Genomic DNA, 19,247 nt, shown 5'->3' with positions numbered 1-19,247 from the left:
GTTATGCTTAGTAAGATAACGTGGGCATGTGTTGGAAATCACATGAGGGAATTCTTTTTAATTTTTTTTTTTTTTTTAAATAAGGCAAGAGGTTTATGTTCTGGTAGAATGGATGCGGAAAGAATGAAGAAATGTTTTGAAAATTACACATTCTTTCAAGTTTCATTCTCAATGGACATACATATTACAAAATAAAAATTTTTAAAAGTGCTATATGCTTTGTGAGTCTTGCCACAATATGTAAAGCATAATTTTACACCTGCTGCCTAAGACAAAATGTTAGTGGCAGTGTCAGCGGTAGGTTAGATTCTAGGTCTCTCATTTCCCTTGGGGTCTGGGGCAACCTCCTTCATTGTGCTAAAGAAAAAAACAAAAAACACAACACACATTCCAGATTCATTTCGAGTCATCTTCTAAAGTAACAGACTCCATAGAGTTGATAACAGTTCACCAGTGGCTTGCTTGATACCAAAACCAAGGCTCATACTACCTAGGATCCTGTGGCTCTTTGATCGGCGAGTCCAAGAGACAAAATGTTGAGAGGTGTGCAACCATGATAACATACTGACAGATATGCCAAGGGGATTTAAAAAAATTCCAACAAAACACAAATGTAAAAAATTCATCTGACAGCCCTCAGCTGTTAGCTGATTTTAAAAAGGTAGAGAAGTTTTCAGTAAACAATATTTTAAATCCTCAAGGACATACAGAAACACCCCTCCCACCCAGCAATCAGACGTGAAGGATTTCTGCAGCACAGTCTTCTGGCTCTGTGTAATGTGAAGAGTTTGTATCTGAATGGTGAACCCCAAGCATTTCTTTACTTTCGAAGTTTGGCTCCATTAGTGCAGGTTTTTCAAAAATATTCTTTTTGCTAGTTTCTGGACAGTTTTGTACATATATTACTCGGTTATAAGCTTTAAGTCTCTTCCATAGCTGTACGTACACTTTGCATTGTACATACATGAACAGAAGTCCTCCAGTGAAACCAATAGCCACAACCACCAGCTTAGTCCAAAATGGCCATTCTAGAATCCCTGGAAGAAAAAGAAAAAAAAAAAAAAAGGAAAAAAAAAAAAAGAAAAAAGACCAGGTCAGTATTGGCTAGACTACAGTGGATCTCTCAAAAACATCCTCTAAGAAAAGGGTCACAGAGTTCAGGCCACACAAACTATTCTTATTTTGCTATTTTTCTTGTTTTGCTTTTTTCCCCCTTCCAGTCAAACACATGCACATTTCTACGCCTGTCAAGTCCATATATTACATCTATTTGCACCTACTAGAGGAAAAACAAAACAATTGTTCCTCCACATCTGCACAGCACAACTCCAAGCAGAGTCAAGACAAAAGTCAGCAATAACTTTAGGTTCTTTTACACGTGGTTTTAAAAGAAAATTCGATCAAATTATGAAAGGGATTTTATGACACAGTTTCTCTTGATAGCAGGACACTCAACTCAGTGATCCAAGAAGTCTGTTCCACTCAGTGATCACACAGTACATGGAGTCACAGACTTTAAAGTCAAAGGCAACCACTGTTATCATCGAGCTTAACATGTTCTTTATGTCAGAGAATTTTATTTGCATCAGATCCAATAACGTGTAGTTGAACTAGAGCATCTCTTTGGATGTGAAAACTGCAAGCGTTGGAGACCTTGAAGCATTCTGGCAAGCTTACCCTTGGTATTAAAAATGAGCACCAGTACTTTCGTTTGAACTTGTCTAGCTTGACCTTTTAGACATTGGCTCTTGTCACATCTCTATCAGCTACGTTTAAATCAGTGACTATTCATTTTATACCCTTTTTGCTTACTTATGTCCTGTATCCATCCGGTCTCTCTCCTCCTGAAAAGGCCAGGAACATCACTAGATGTATACGAAACCACCCACTCTTCATGCTGAACAGAAACACCAGTAGCATAACAAAATTATGGCCTCTCAAGTCCTCAAAGTTTTTACTGAGATACATGCCACTGGTCTCTTGGAAACACATAGTAGCATGGGAGGAATGAAAACACTTCCAAAATAAAAAGAGAATTGTGACATGATGACTGATGAAATCCTACCAGTGATTAATACCACAGAACTGCTGACTCATAGATGAGCATACCTGATCCCATCTGTAAGCAGCAACAGCATATGCTTGCCCCTGTGCAGACATGAGCGTGTACATACACACTCCCTCTACCCCCGAGCTCGCTAGCATACTCCCTATTTACAATCCAAATGAAGGGAGCAAAGAAAGCATGTTAACAAGTACCAAATACTCATCCTATTACTGTTCGTGTCCTTCTAAAATATTTACTGACTAAAATAACCTGGAGGCCATAAATCTTTGTAAGAATATGCTTTTCCTTATCGTACGGCAACCTTTCATTGAAAGGCCAACAATTTTCACACCTTGCCTCAAAAGAGTTTTAATGGCTCCCAGCCTTGGTTATTATACCCTGTCCTTTCCCATCCCCACGGTCACGGACAGCTCAGCTGCCTGTGACAGAGTTCTGCAACAGCTGCACACTTGCAGCTCAGCACACCAAGGTAAGCAATTTGGTAAGTTTACAACTGGTATATTAAAGAAAAAGAGCTGCTGTCTGAGAAGTTAAACATCCCAGCAGTGGGGTGGCAGCCACTGCATGAATTCCACTGTAAGCCACCTCAGTGCATGAACAGTCTTAAGCATCAACCTGAATTTCTTCTGCTTCATGCATCAATGCTCGTTAACATTTTTCCCATCTAACATGTCTTACAGGAAATTTGTGCTAGCCCATCTCAGACATGACTGAATAGAAAGAATAATCTTGTTGATTTACCTCAAAGATTCGGATTCAAGTGCTTCTTTTAATTCTTCTATTTAAATTGTTCTGTTTTTGCCCACCTAAAGGCAGTCAAAGCAGTAAACACATGCTTACATCCTTATCCACTTAGGAACTATTCCAACTTTAAACTAAATTAGCTAAGCCAGAGCAATTTTGTGCCTGGCTACAGTGGATTAGCTCTCATATCTATGCACTTCTGGCGTGAACTAAATTGACATGAAATAGACTTAAGAGCACCCACAAACAAATTTGCACCGATCTAACAAAATCATTTTAGAATTGCGCTTTTAAATCAGTCCAACCTCAGGCTAAGCACAGAATCACAGAATCGTTTAGGTTGGAAGGGACCTCTGGAGATCATCTAGTCCCACCTCCCTGCTCCAGCAGGGTCACCTAGAGCATATTGCCCAGGATCACATCCAGACGGGTTTTGAATATCTCCAGCGAAGGAGACTCCACTACCTCTCTGGGCATCCTGTTCCAGTGCTCTCTCACCCTCACAGGAAAGACGTTTTTCCTCAGGTTCAGATGGAACTTCCTGTGGTTCAGTTTCTGCCCGTTGCCTCTTGTCCTGTTGCTGGGCACCACGGAGAAGAGGCTGGCCTCATCCTCTCGACACTCCCCCTTCAGATACTTGTACACGTTGATGAGATCCCCTCTCAATCTTCTCTTCTCCAGGCTGAACAGGCCCAGCTCTCGCAGTCTTTCTTCAGAGGAGAGGTGCTCCAGCCCTCTAATCATCTTGGTAGCCCTCCGCTGGACTCTCTCCTGGAGTGCCATGTCTCTCTTGTACTGGGGAGCCCAGCACTGGACACAGTACTCCAGGGGAGGCCTCACCAGGGCTGAGGAGAGGGGCAGGATCACCTCCCTCCACCTGCTGGCAACACTCTGCCTCATGCACCCCAGCACACCATTGGCCTTCTTGGCCACAAGGGCACACTGCTGGCTCATGAGCAAAAACATTACCTGCGCTCTCTCCGAGTTCAGGACAAATAATTATTCCAAGAGAAGGAGTGGGAAGATAATCAAGTAACATACCAGTAGTCTGTCCCTGTTTTATCTCCTCAGCAGTTCTGTCTATCAGGACATACAGAGACCACACAACGCAGGTGATGGCAATGATATGGAACGTCACAGAGCACATGATCTTCCTCCTCTCGCTGGCTGTCATCTGCAGCTTCTCCCACTGGCAAGAAATCCAGAAGCAGAGCAAGAAATTAGATGTTTATTCTGGTTACTAAGGAATACCAAAAGAGAATGCTGGTAAGAACACAGAACAGGCAGGCGACTGGTTTCCTCTTAACACAGATTTTTAAAAAACACACAAAATATAATTGCTCTGACCGCAGCAGGCGTCTGACGACAGCTGGCAGCTCACCCTGCTGCGATGGGAGTGCTCCTGGAGCAGCAGGGGCACTTTAGGGCTCAGCTCTCACCTGCAGCCTCAGTGCCGTGTTGTCACACACCGCATACTCTTGCGGACTCACTCCAGCCCAGGAAATCATAACACTAAGCCTTGTACAACCCAAACACGGCTGCTCCTTAGTGCATTTGTCACTGAACAGTGGGTACCCCCAGTCACAGTTGAGTATTTTGAATGGCAAAAGCGTACCCTTGCTCAGACAAGCGTTCAATGAAACACCCTGCAATAAAAGTCATACATGATCCAATTGGCCAGTGTGTGCAAGACATCACACACTGAGCTCTGTTAGAGATCCTCAATGCACAGTCAAGCCTGTTTACCTCTCAGCAATGCACATTTTTGCCTCTGGAGGTTTCGAATTCAATCTTCACATGTATTTAATGCTACTTACAGCAGTGACACCCATGTTTTATTTTCAGTGTTTCAAGGGCACTAGAACACAGAACCATGTGCCCCAAGAACAGGCAGCAGAACTGAGATGACAGCTTTTGTAAGTGAGAGAATGCGGCAAGTTCAATTCCCAAATTTACATCCATCAATAACGTTTATACAGCTCCAACAGAAACCACAAAATTAGGTCACTGCCTTTTAGGAAGGATACAAAGAAATCAGACAATCTTTACAGATACTTACACTTTCCAAGCAATTGCACAAAAACAGCACAAAAATCAGAACCTCTGGAAGCTTTTTAAGGTGATTTCTCTATGTAAACGATGAAGGCTTTTGGGGGTGGTTTACACATCACTCAGTATGTCTGCCTGGAATATATAGAGTTAAGATGGGCCTTTCTCACACTGTCACAATGTACACAGTGGGGCACATAAGCTTCTCATCCACATCTGTGTGTGCCTAGAGAGGTGCATTTGATGTCTCCTGGGACAATCTGGAGAAAAGAAGAAGTCTTCAAAAAGGAGTAAGAATGTGGAAAAGAGGGAGGATGACCTCAGCAGTATGACTGAGACGACCCATGATGTTGAATTATTCCACTGCTACAAATACAAGAAGGCTGGCTGAACCACAGAACGGAGACACTGTGAGCCTTGCTGTCTTGCGGAAAGGGGATCTCTTTGGCCAGTCCAAGTCAGATCTCTAGACCTGCGGGCAACCAGATTTCATCATGGCACAGGACTTTCAGCAATGATATGTTAGATCCATGCTGTGCTAGAAAGCTATATTCTTTCAATCTTCTTTGAAAAGGAGGGGTCAAAACATTTCCTTTGGATGTTGTGTTCTAAACAGAGAAGTGATTTTACATGTAAACAAAGGTGTTCACTTTCTACAGTAAGTATAAATTTATTTATTTATTTAGTCAGAATCCAAGTGTGTGAAATCTATTTGTGAATGCTCTTATAGCACCACGAGAACTTGTACTTAAGACTAATTTGTGTTTCTCTTTTCTGCTCCACAGCTTCTGCTCTTTTGCTAAACTATCTCCCATGAACTGCTGGCATCCCAGGCACCAAACCATGCCACATCACCTCATCTCTTCAAGCGACATGAGTGCAGAGCTAAAGATATTCTGCAACCTACACAGTAGCCCAAAGAGGAAACTGGAATGTTTAGGTCCCTGCTGTACAATTCTGATGACACAGCAACCAGCATTTCCCAGTCAAAAGAGTCAGCATTTCCGTTTGTTTTTTGTTTTCTTTTTTTTAAGTGTTGCTAAAACAAAAAAATCCAGCAGAAAATTCTGGTTTAATGTTTTCTTTTGCTGTTGAAAGTTAGAAAGGAAGCATCCCTCTATTGACTCCCCTCATATTTACTTGAATTGTAACACTGTTCCTCAGTCTCTTCCCTTAGCAACCGAGTGTTTGAACACAGCCTTAAGATTCTGGGGAAGTTTAACTCCATTTCCACCCTACAGAGAAGCACAAGCCCTATTACTTGTCTCATCCTTTTCATAATCACCAACTCCAGACTATTTTCTCCTGACTGACAAGATATCACAAAGGATGAGTTAAAGATACTGTGCCACCTTGTCTTCTGACTTCAGCTAAGCCTCTGGAAGACTCCTTAGATGTATTTGAGAGTTAAATTTCTTCTCCTTCTGTTTATGGCTCTGTCCCTATCTGCTGGCATCTGGTCTCTTTCCCACAGATGACCTGTTCAAAAATAACTAATGATGTTGAGTGACTCGCTTCCGAAAGTGCCCACTAGCTTTTTCTCACAAGTGGCCCACTAGCTCCAGGCAGAGCAAGCACTCTCTTTTCTTTAATGCCTTATGGCGGGGTTGTGCAAAGTGCTACCTCTGTGGACAGAGCCAATGTTGCAGGTCAGAGCTAGTATGCTCTGTGCGAAGCAGGTATCAAGGAAAAAGCTACAGTTCTCAGAAGGCAATGATTCACCGCAGTCATGAGTAGCGGTCTTCCCATCAACCTAACACACTAAACTGTATGTTTGGTAGACTGCACATCTCTAAAAAGTAGAGGTGTTTGAAATCTGCTCTATTTTCTATTAGGAGTCACTTTTAAGAATCTGACAAGCTTCCATAGCAGCTTTCGGAGGGCTGCAGTTTGGACTTCCCACGCTACATGATTTAAGATCATCATACTTGAATTTAATCTTTCCTATTTATTCTAGTTCCAGACTGAGGTTATGGCTATTAACCTTTTTCATTTTGTTAGATATGGCAAGATTTGTCCACGCTAGGAATATCAGTAGTTTCCATCTCAAAATCCTGATGGCAAATACCAACCAAATTTGAAAGCCGGGGCGATGTGCGAGAACAAAAAGCATGCAAGCAAAAACTGGTCTTACAATAAAAGTAGCATTTAAGTACCCATATTTTAAGTCACCAGAGTTATGAATTGTATTATTTTGTATAGAACAAAAACAGTGTTTCCAGCAATCTAGAGTACTAAAACCTAGTCATATACAATCCATGAAAAGATAAAAATGAAAATGTATTTACACGTGAATCTTCCTTACTTGCACTGAATATTTTGGCTAAAAGAGATTTGCTTCTTAAAATCTGTAGCCTTTTTTTTTTTTTTTTTAAAACTGAATCATATTTGTAAAGTGAGATTTAAAAGAAGCTAAACCTGAAGTCCTTGTATTTTCAAGAGAATTTAATAGGCATGTGGATCTCAGTACAGCAAGCTCAAGGAGATAACAGAACTGCAAAACTCCATGTTTCAAAAAAAAAAAGTACAAATGCATCAGCTCTGAAAGGTGGTGAACTGCAAAGAAACAATAAAGCTGCTGTGTGCATATGTGTGTGCATTTATACGTATATTTACACAAAGAGCTGCTGGACTATGATAAGCCTTGACTGTTTTTTCTGCTGTTAGCTGGCAGGCCAGAGAAAAAGGACTGGGATTCATTTCTGGCTTGGGCAGTACAACAGGATTCCCACATTGAATTCTGGAAGCAGAATCGTCATTACAAAGGCTGAGAGCAGGGAAACTCTTATTTAACTCTCAGAGCTGGATTCAATTGATATTGAATTTGTGAGGCGGAGGGTTAAATAGTTTTCTTTTATACATATACAAAACTGACTAGACTTACTAGCGTGTGACAGAAACAAGATAAATACGTGGGTTCCATGGGACCACAGATAGGGTCAGCCGGTTTCAGAGGAGAGCTGTGTTTTAACAAAGCAATTCCTTTGGGAAGCTCTCCATGTGCCTACCTTTCGCAAAGGCTTCAGTTTTGTCTCCATGATGAACTCATACTTGCAAAGTTCACAGCAACGTGTATCTGAGCTCTTGATCCATTGCTGCAAGCAGGCTTGGTGCACAAAATGAAGACTTCCTGTGCAGTGACAGGGGGTAATCAAAGGGCTCTCATCATCTCCTTCACAGTGACATATCCTGAATCAGAAACAAAGCTGCTCATTAGGAGTAGAGGAAGCAAAAAGGATACGGAAAAGGCATGTAATATCTGATCACACATAAGGTTGTCCACTGAGGATCCTCAAACATACACATCAAAGGAATGTATTCCTTAAAAGGCTAAAACTTAAAAAAAAAAAAAAAACCCTTGCTATGCACGTACACACACCCCCCCCCCCCCCCAAATAATTGATCACAGACACTGCTAACTAGACAGCTTCTCTCTAATTGATGAGGTGGACATACAGAGTCTGACAGAAAGTTTCTATCCAAAAGAAAAAACAGGGTAAGAAATGACAACTCTTCATCTACTAGAACAATAGTATTTCACTGAGAATAGCATTTAAACAGATCAGACTTCCCAAGACAAAACATGCACAGAGATATACAGCTACTTGTGGATTATGATTTAAAATAGAAGACAAAAACAAAATTCCCAAACATACTGTGAAACAGCCCACCCTAGAATCATGAAGAGTTTAGGCAGCCTGGATTTTGCACAAGCAAAGTGATTATTTCTAGTGCCAATTGCTAAGAGAGAGACCCACACTGCAAAGCTAGAGCACTTCCAAAATACACCTATTGTGAATGAACTGTTTTGCTCTCCAATTCTCACTTTTCAAGAGCTGCCAAGAAAGCATCAGGTCTGCAAAATTCCCCATTTCCCTCACTGCCTAAATGGATAGACAGTGAGGACACCTGATATAGTGCTACTACTAGGTGGTGCTATTTCCAGCTTCAGTTTATACACACTTTGTCTGCATCAAACACTTAAGTCCTTCTAACCATGTGAAGAGGTAACCCTAGAGATCATGAATTGAAAGGGGGATGGTAACGAGCTGAGGAATGAAAATAATTTACTAAGGATGTGTGAAGTATATCCTGGCATGTTGCCATCTCTGTCTATTACTGAATTCCCTTATTGACGTGTAGCATCTTGCCTCTTGCGACCTTGCTGATAGCTGGTAAGTGGAAATGAAGGAGTGGGCGGATTACAAGAGCGTCTTGTCGACGACAAGCCAGTAAGAAACAAGATTCTGCTGGGAACAGGAGGAAATAAAATAATATTGGCAGGCAGTAACAAAGCCAGCTTCAGAAAGTGGTGGCAGGGAGAAAAAAAGATTAGGATAGAATAATGCTAGGTAGAGGGATGTGGTAATTCCTCCTGTACTTGGTGTCTCAGGCTCCTCAGTCACGTTTTGGAGCTAGGATGGGGCAGTTTTGCCAACAACTCACCCTGAGGGCAGTCCAGAGCTGCCTGTTCCTACCACCTCTGGACACGAGTCATCTTCTGTGGCTGGAAGGAGGACACACAACCTTTTTGGACCTCATGCTACAAACATCACACAAGCCAATCACTAACACTCAACACTCAAATCTCCCTTTTAGCTAAGGCATCCAGAAAGCCCTTTATGAACAAAACAGATGCAAACTGTGAGAATAGGGTTAAAAATCAAAACTATTTTGACTAGACTCTCAGAGGCAGCACTCAAACAGCTTCTTTTCCTCCTCACTCCCCAGTCCTCAACCCAAGCCAGCAACCACTTTCAATGACTGTCAGGAAAACACATCGCTCATTAAAAGCTAAGAAAAGTTCAGCTTGGCCTTTAATACGTGCAGCTGATTCTCTTGTTACATTCCCAGTTTAGGCACTGATAAGAGAAAAATACCACTTCAGAATCCAAAACCTGAAACAAATTGCAATGGAATTTGACTCTAAAGGAAAATCTTTTGCTTAGTGGACTTGTTAAGTGCATCAGAGAGGTACGGGAAAGAGAGGAGGGAAGGCTGCAAGCTTCAAACTGCACATATTAAAGCAAGGTGAAAGGGTAAAAGGAAAGAGAGAGAAAGAGAGCACAAATGGCAGAGAAAGTGGAATGGTCACCACCACACATGGGAGGGCTAAAAGGTAGGTGGTTCTCCAATAAACCAACCTGCAGGTATCCCCCGATGTAGACACAGGGGAGAGGGGGGGAAATTTTTCTGAGGGAGGGGAAGGACAGTCAAGGTCACTGTCCTTCTCAACTGAACAGAGTGGCGCCCGCTGCTCTTTTGTTTTCAGTTTCACTGAGATGCTGTCCTCAAAGACGTCATCATCTCCCATATCATCAGAGCAGAAGTCTGTGCTTTCCACCAGCACACTGGAGGATTTCTCAGCTTGGAAGTAACTAGAATAGCTCTCCAGTTCGAGGAACTTATGCAGGCTGCTAGCGCTGGAAGTGTGGGAGAAGGAAAAAAGGTAGCGCAACAGTTTTTTGCTTCTTGAGGTGTCATGGTCCACCTTGTCCTCCAGCAAGGGGATATGTACAGTGCTGTGGTTCTCTGCTCCTCCCGATGCATTCGAGTAGTTGGAAAGGGAAGGAATGTAGGAGTATTTAGAATTGCTAAAAGAAAGAGGCCTGAGATTCAGCGATTTCCTTTCTTTAAGATGGAATTTGTTAATCCTTAAACACTGCTCTTGAGTTGGGGTCAATTTGCCTTCTGAGCATGTTCGCTCCACATAGTCAAAGCACTCACTGGTGCTCTGTGCCTTCTGGTCCACGTCATTGAGGGACTTGGAGAATTTCAGAGTGCGGGTGGACTTTACATTCTTAGCAGGCCTGAGTGCCTGGACCCAGTCCTGCCCACGGGAGTTTCTCTTTGCTGCATGTAACGTGTCCTGAGAGATTACTGTCACAGTGACCCCTTGTGTCAGAGAGCTCTGGCAGTGAGGATTTTTCAAGACAACAGCAGACTGCACTGGACTGTGATGACAACATTCAGAAAACACTGCACTGGAACTGCATGCAGAATAGTGGAATAAAAGCACAGAAAGTAAAAAATAATTACATAAGAGAACACATATAATTAAAAGTGAAGAAATGAGAGTTACAGCTAGTGTGGAAATGGCAAACATAGTGGGCCAAACAGTGAGCGGGGTTCAACGAAGCAGTGTTAGACAGCGGTAAACTCAAACAAATGAGTTGTTTCTAATCAGAACCCCGCATTGCTTACTTCCCAGTACACATGCTTTTTCAATTTTGTTTTTTTTCTTAACTTGAACCTTGCACAAGCTTCATCATAGCCACGGACACAACAACACAACAACAACAACAAGGAAACATACCTGCAGATGTCCTGATTGGATGGCGTAACAGAAGTCCGAGAGAAGCTATGAGGAGCAGAGATAGAGGTTGGACTTCCAGCCTGCAGTGAAATAAAAACAAACAAATAAACAAACAAAAAAAGCAAGTCACAGGTGGGAAGAGTTTGGTATGCATTGCAGTCAACTTCAGGATTAAACACAGCAAACTGAGTCAGCTATCACACTACATCTGACACCCAAGGTCTAGGTGCAAGAAAGGGAGGCTTTACTGCCATGTGCAGAAAGGGAGGTCACACTACCCTCATTCTTGGAAAAGTAGTAATCAGAATACAAACAGTTTTCCCCCAAGGTCAAATGCAGCCGTCTCTGGAGCGGAACCTGCCAGCTGTCAAACATTGCACAGAACAATAGCTCAGGAAATGAGCAAGGGTACAGTAATTAGAATAATTAGATGGAGGTGTGTGTATAGACTAGTCAGAATTTAGCTACTGCATAATAGCTAATCCCTCCACTTACAAGGACGACAAGAGATTAGAGGCATATTTTTTCATGACACAGAACCTTCAGTGATTCAGTAACTCAGACACTGTTTAGGGACTTATTTTCAGTACTAGCATATGCACATGAGCACCATCTGCCAAATCAGACCATTCCCTGAAGTACTCTCTGTACTTTGAGGCTTTTCATCCTGCCCTTATTCTGACAGGGTCTTCCGCCTACCTGCAGAAAAGGTGTGGCAGCAAACACATTTACAAGACCTGACAAGACCACAGCGAGAAGTAAAAGAGCTGAAGAATTCAGCTGAACTAACTCAAAAAAAGAGATCTAAGCTTTTGGCATATTTAACACTGAGCGGACAAACCTCTAAAATCAATATGATAAAAACAACCTTGCTTCACTTAGAACTAGATGGCCTATTATTAAAGGCCTTTTCTGCCACTAGATTGTGTGGGTCATTCATGGAAACTCCTCAACTCTTCATAAAGGTTTTGCTGAGAAGGAGACCTGTTTGATAACCTCCTTAGAGATCAAAAGTCTTTAGACCTGGCTCTCCCATACTCCACCAATGTTGAATATGCTGTGCAGTTTGCCCACTGCTGCGAAACACAGCTCCCATTTCAAAATTCAAATGAAGGTTTATAGCTCTTTTGCTCTGCAAAGCAACACTTGAAAACCACAAATGAAGAGTGCAGTCAGCACAGCAATGGAACTGTCAATACCCTGCTATGCTGTGTAAAACCAGCGCAGCTAGCATGGACTGGGGCCTGTGCAAGTCCACAAAGCCAGAATGGGAGACTACCTCGGGTCACAAAAGCAGGGTTGCCACAGAATCACACACCATGCCCAGCGCTGTGCTTCAGCTGGAGGCATCAGAGCTAGCTCAGTCAGCGCGGCTTTGAGGATCTCTGTTCATAGTGCATGCAAACGTAATGTCTAACTCAGGTCTAATCGATTCCATATTTAATCCATTAAAAGCCTCTATGGTATATTTAACCAAGACTATTGCAGACTTTTACAATTTGGTAGCAAAAGCAAGGTTCCTTGCCACACAATATACTCTTTGTGACAGAAGGTGGGTATACTAGATGTATGCTACTTTATAAATAAAAACACAACTGTCTTCAGTGTTACATGACTCATCTGTTCAGGTTCTGTTTGTGTAGCCAACAGCACTGAAGAGAACAATGTTCCTGGCCTCACATCTGGATGACTCAGGTGCCCCAGGACTGAATAACCAGGTATTCATTCACAGCTGGCTCTGCAAGAGTCAAGGGTAAGACTCAAACACACACCTCTGGATCTGTAGCAAGATACCTTAAACTGTTTCCAATCCAATGCAGCTAGGTACATGTATAAGAAAAACAAGAGAATAACTTCAGATCACAAAGCAAACTGAACATTATTATGCCTATGACAAAACAAACGTAACACTTGAAGATCACTTTTTGGCTTTATCCTGGAAGCTATGATTCTTACATTTTACCCACCTGCACACGCTAGTCATACAGGAGGCTGATCATATAGTGAGGTAAAATCAGCTATCATTTGTAAATTTTCTCTCTACTGTATTCTCAGTGTCTCCTGAAAGTGGACAGAACTCTGACTTTAAATCCTATCTCCCAAAAAGACTTTGCGCAGTAGTTATTTATTTTTTATTTTTTAAGAAAGATAAATTAGTGAAAGAGCTGACACGTGGAACTGCTATAATTATGCAAATGAAGATTAATAAGACTTAAGTAATGAATTATTTAAAAAGACATATTTAGCAATCTTCTAAAAACAAAATATTGAACCGGTAAAACAACATGTTGCGTTCTACCATGGAAAGAGAGCCATATACTATCGGCACTGAAGTCACAAATCAACTAATAAATCTGTCTCAGGTTTTCTATTATGAGCACAGCACAGAAGGTAACCTGCTTATAAGGAATCTACATGTTCTACTCTTTCACTTCAGAAATGAAACACTCTGAAAAAATAAAATAGTATATATGATGTGACAACGTAATAGCAGATGACTAGATTCAGTGATCCAAAATTTCCCTTCCAAACCCATGGTACTGGTTTCTTAATCCAACTGCATAGCACCAAGAGTGCGTGTCAAAGGCATGATGCTTGGGAAATCAAAAGGCTAGGACAGGCAAGAGAATGTGCTATTTCATTTGTATTTTAAGAGCGCTATTCCATTTCTCTTTCTTACACCAAACTACAACCATGCACTGGAAATTTGCCCACTACTCTACTACTAGTTCTTCTCTTTTGCCGGTGAGAGACAAGAACATTTAACATTAGAAACTAGAAAAGAAATTTAGCCCAATACAACAAAAGTACATATACAATATATATAAAAACACCCTCAGAATTCACATAAAGCTCAGCAGACTGTAAATGGAAGCGAGAAGTATAGCCATTATTCCAATGGTACCACTGTCAAATACCAGTCTCTAGATGCCAGCACTGCTCAGGACAGCTTGCAAAACCATATCTAAAGCACTTTTCCTGTCCCTCTTTCAGTCTCTTCCCACTTCTACACAGGTGGTCTTCTTTTGCTCCAAACTTTACACAAAATGCAAATGCAACCAAAAAATGAACATAACCCTAAAGCAACCACACGTGGAAATACACCACAAAGCAGAACAGCAGAAGTCTGAGGAAGCTACATGCTTGCTGCACTCAGTTTGACCTGACGGAAGCTGTGGCTACTACTGAAAGCCGTAGCCCAACTTTCCTCCTGTCTCTCCCTTGACTCCCATGCTTTTTGCTCACAAAAGTGTTTACACAGGTGCATTGCAAATCAGATTAGGATACTGAGATATGTTAAAAGTGACAATTTTTTTTGCCAGGTCTCTTTAACGTCAGTCATTTCCCTAGCTTCAGCTGATGGTAGAACATCAGTTGAACATCAGTAAGGATTAAAGGGCAGGGTAACGTGGGTGATACTGTTGTGGGGGTTTACTACAGGCCACCTGATCAGGAGGAAGTGGTCGATGAGACCTTCTACAGACAGCTGGAAGTAGCCTCACGATCACAGGCCCTGGTTCTCATGGGAGACCTCAACCACCCTGACATCTGTTGGCAAGACAGCACAGCTAGGCACAAACAGTCAAAGAGGTTCCTGCAGAGCATTGAGGATAATTTCTTGACTCAGGTGGTGGAGACGCCAACGAGGACAGTTGCGCTGCTAGACCTTGTACTAACAAACAAAGAAGGTCTAGTTGGAGAGGTGAAGGTTGGGGGCAGCCTTGGCTGCAGTGACCATGAGATGGTGGAGTTCAGGATCCTACGAGGAGGGAGCAGGGCAATGAGTAGGATTGCAACGCTGGACTTCAGGAGAGCTGACTTTGGCCTCTTCAGGGACCTACTTAGGGGAATCTCATGGGGTAGGACCCTAGAAGGAAGAGGGGTCCAAGAAAGCTGGTTAATATTCAAGCATGACTTCCTCCAGGCTCAAGATCGGTGCATCCCTCCGAGTAAGAAGTCGAGCAAAGCGGGCAGGAGACCTGCATGGATGAGCAAGGAACTCCTGGCAAAACTCCAACAGAAGAAGGAAGTACACAGAATGTGGAAAAGGGGACAGGCCACTTGGGAGGAATACAGGGACATTGCCAGAGTGTGCAGGGATGCGACAAGGAAGGCTAAGGCCCAGTTGGAATTAAATCTGGCAAGGGATGTCAAGGACAACAAGAAGGCCTTCTTCAAATACATCAATAGCAAAAGGAAGACTAGGGGAAACGTGGGCCCACTGCTGAATGGGGCGGGTGCCCTGGTGACGAAGGATACAGAGAAGGCAGAGTTATTGAATGCCGCCTTTGCTTCAGTCTTCACTGCTAAGGCCAGTCCTCAGGAATTCCAGACCCTGGAGACAAGAGAGGAAGTCTGCAGAAAGGAAGACTCTCCCTTGGTGGAGGAGGATCAGGTTAGAGATCTTTTGTCCAAACTTGACATCCATAAATCCATGGGCCCTGATGGGATGCACCCACGAGTGCTGAGGGAGCTGGCGGACGTCATTGCTAGGCCACTCTCCATCATCTTGGAAAGGTCCTGGAGATCAGGAGAGGTGCCTGAGGACTGGAAGAAAGCCAATGTCACGCCAGTCTTCCAAAAGGGCAAGGAGGAGGAGCCAGGAAACTACAGGCCTGTCAGCCTCACCTCCCTCCCTGGAAAGGTGATGGAACAGCTCCTCCTGGAGGTCCTCACTAAGCATCTGGAGGACAAGAAGGTGATCAGGAGTAGTGAGCATGGATTCACCCAAGGGAAATCATGCTTGACCAATCTGATAGCCTTCTATGATGGGGTGACTGGCTGGGTAGATGAGGGGAGAGCAGTGGATGTTGTCTACCTGGACTTCAGCAAGGCTTTGGACACTGTCTCCCATCACATCCTCCTAGGTAAGCTCAGGAGGTGTGGGCTAGACGAGTGGACAGTGAGGTGGATGGAGAACTGGCTGGATGGCCGAGCTCGGAGGGTTGTGGTGAATGGCGCAGAGTCAAGTTGGAGGCCTGTGGCTAGCGGTGTCCCCCAGGGGTCAGTCCTGGGTCCAGTCTTGTTCAATATATTCATCAATGACCTGGAGGAAGGGACGGAGTGCACCCTCAGCAAGTTGGCTGATGATACTAAGCTGGGAGGAGTGACTGACACACCAGAAGACTGTGCTGCCATTCAGAGGGGCCTGGACAGGCTGGAGAGCTGGGCGGAGAGGAACCTCATGAAGTTCAACAAAGGCAAGTGCAAGGTCCTGCACCTAGGCAGGAATAACCCCATGCAGCAGTACAGGCTGGGGGTTGACCTGCTGGAAAGTAGCTCTGCAGAGAAGGACCTGGGAGTGCTGGTGGACAAGTTAAGCATGAGCCAGCAGAGTGCCCTTGTGGCCAAGAAGGCCAATGGTGTGCTGGGGTGCATGAGGCAGAGTGTTGCCAGCAGGTGGAGGGAGGTGATCCTGCCCCTCTCCTCAGCCCTGGTGAGGCCTCCCCTGGAGTACTGTGTCCAGTGCTGGGCTCCCCAGTACAAGAGAGACATGGCACTCCAGGAGAGAGTCCAGCGGAGGGCTACCAAGATGATTAGAGGGCTGGAGCACCTCTCCTCTGAAGAAAGACTGCGAGAGCTGGGCCTGTTCAGCCTGGAGAAGAGAAGATTGAGAGGGGATCTCATCAACGTGTACAAGTATCTGAAGGGGGAGTGTCAAGAGGATGAGGCCAGCCTCTTCTCCGTGGTGCCCAGCAACAGGACAAGAGGCAACAGGCAGAAACTGAACCACAGGAAGTTCCATCTGAACCTGAGGAAAAACGTCTTTCCTGTGAGGGTGAGAGAGCACTGGAACAGGATGCCCAGAGAGGTAGTGGAGTCTCCTTCGCTGGAGATATTCAAAACCCGTCTGGATGTGATCCTGGGCAATATGCTCTAGGTGACCCTGCTGGAGCAGGGAGGTTGGACTAGATGATCTCCAGAGGTCCCTTCCAACCTAAACGATTCTGTGATTCTGTGGTTACAGCAATGGGTCGCTATCAGCGAGGCACGATTCACTGACAAGAGAAGAGCATGGTAACATGCAAGCTGCTGCACAGAGCCCAAGAAGGTAAGTTTTGCCTTTCCTAGAAACAGCAGGCAGAGATGCTCGCAGAGGACACTGGCCAGTCAACACAACTCAGCTGGGTTTGCTGATTCAAGACATAGCCACTATCAAGTAGAGAGGTGCAACAGCAGAGAGGAAATGTTGGCAGCCTGGGCCAGAACAGGGCAAAGAAGAGGTGGCACGATGGGCGCGTGTGGCAGAGAGCTGGATCCAACAACCGAGGTGCACAGCCCTTCTCTCATGCAGGGTACAGCTCCAAAGACACTGGGAAGATGAGCACCCAAAGCCTTCACTAAACTGTAGCTGCTGCCATGCACCATCCTTAAAGCCCCTAGCAGTCAGCCTCTCAAGTATCACCATTAGTTAAACTGGTTACTTATGATGAGGACAGCAGAAGGTTTTAAAGCACTCATTATATGAAGATTCTGCCATGCTCATTATGTAGCAGGTATCCTAAACTTTAACAAACCCGAGTTCTACCCTTCTAAATCCAGAACCACATGCCGAACCTCTGTGGACTTCCATGTCCTTGCTCTGAGCGAATACCATCTCCAACAAGCCCTGGCAGCTACATGCTAGTGTGTACATCCACACTGGTTGCCTAAAATAGCTCAGAATAAAGGTCAATAGTGAGGTAATTGTGTGTATCGACATTTCAATCTAATGCAATTCAGTGAGGTCACAGTGTGGTCCTTCACACTGGTATTTAGATAATCACAGTGTTTCTGAAGGTGGCAATTCCTGGAAGCCTATGGCTCTCTCGAAGCTCACTAACAGGAAGAAAGCTGCCGTGGCTGGTTGTTGTCATTCTCCCCAGCTCCATGAAGTGTGATCTGTTGGTGAAAGAAGGCAGTCTTTCCTAATTAGAAAAATATCTGCTTGTGACTACATGCTGTGCATCAAAAAGCAAAAAAGTGGGAGGAAGTGGGAAGGCTGCCTAAGGAAACAAAGCCATCTTTGCAGTGAGCAGCAGCAAACATATCAGTGGCTTGGGTATGTTCCAAAATAACCTGCTCACCTGAGAAAGCACTTCTGTATAGAGATGCGGTCATCTCACTTTGGGCTGCACTTCACTACTAGTGATTTTACCTCATTTTAAAGAGTAGGGCCTGTCACATTTCTAAACACCTTATTAAATTACTAACTAAAGGTAGGAAGTTAACAACAGCTCAACTCCAGAAGAATTGCTCCATTGATTAAAAGTCTGATGGAAAGGAAACAAACAGGTTTTCTCCAAACCTGCAAAGCTTATCATTTGTAGGACCAACACTGTTGCCCTATTATTTGTGTTACAAAAACATCTAGAAGTCTCAACTACGGACTTGAGAATTAACACGCTAAGCATTATACATGCTTAATAATAGAGCATACCTCTCCTTTGGGCTTACAACTGATGATAAGGCAGATAAAGAGCTACAGAAAAGAAGCACAGTTCTAAGTTTTTTTTAGAACTTGCAGCACAGGGAGCTTCAGGCAGAGTTAACCATAGAGCAAGAAGCCAAACACTCCACAACCCATATTTCAATCTGGTGTTTTAATTACAGGTGTGCCTTTATTTTACACTGTGATTAACTTATTTCAGAACTGCTTCCTTTGTCTTGGCTTTAAAAAAAAAAAAAAAAATCCATAAAGGCAGCTGCACCTGCTGTCAAAAATTGGACTGATCTAAAAGATGTCCCAAATGTCACTAGATCATTGCAGCAATTTCTGCCTGATTTCCTTCCCTGTAAGGGCAACATGAGCACAGTGATGGTCCTCACAATTGAGCTAACCCCAGCTACCACCAGGCTCTCTATGGGGATTAAAGAGACAGAGTTATAGTAGGCATTGGTTAAGGGGAGGCATCTCCCACCACCATATCAGAGCTGTCTGTGTACCAAGATCCAGCAGTGATCTAGGCCCATCACCTTTAATCCCCCACCCCAAAAAATCCCCCTAGTGTGATGCTTTTTCAGCATTGAGAACACAGTTCTGTGATCTGCAAAGGGCCACGGGGGGTTTTTTGTTTGAAGCACATTTGT

General features: G+C 43.7%; 1 protein-coding gene across 10 annotated transcripts in view; it reads right to left on the bottom strand.

Moving 5' to 3' along the window:
- Positions 1 to 395: 395 nt before the first annotated feature.
- The window catches only part of MARCHF8 (membrane associated ring-CH-type finger 8), a 103,683-nt gene continuing 84,831 nt past the window's right edge, over positions 396 to 19,247 (bottom strand). For 9 of the 10 annotated variants that reach the window (XM_068950236.1, XM_068950235.1, XM_068950237.1 and 6 more), the window contains 4 exons: positions 11,178 to 11,257; positions 7,870 to 8,050; positions 3,854 to 4,001; positions 396 to 1,037 (listed from right to left, as the gene is read on the bottom strand). In XM_068950236.1, coding sequence (XP_068806337.1) covers positions 733 to 1,037; positions 3,854 to 4,001; positions 7,870 to 8,050; positions 11,178 to 11,257 — 714 coding nt within the window. In that variant the 3' untranslated portion in view covers positions 396 to 732. Of the gene's footprint in view, positions 1,038 to 3,853; positions 4,002 to 7,869; positions 8,051 to 10,005; positions 10,852 to 11,177; positions 11,258 to 19,247 lie in introns of all 10 variants that reach the window. The other variant, XM_068950240.1, reaches the window with a different exon arrangement.

This window comes from Struthio camelus, chromosome 7, assembly GCF_040807025.1.
Source record: "Struthio camelus isolate bStrCam1 chromosome 7, bStrCam1.hap1, whole genome shotgun sequence".
Classification (NCBI taxonomy): Eukaryota; Metazoa; Chordata; class Aves; order Struthioniformes; family Struthionidae; genus Struthio; species Struthio camelus.
This window is presented reverse-complemented; position numbering and strand designations above follow the sequence as displayed.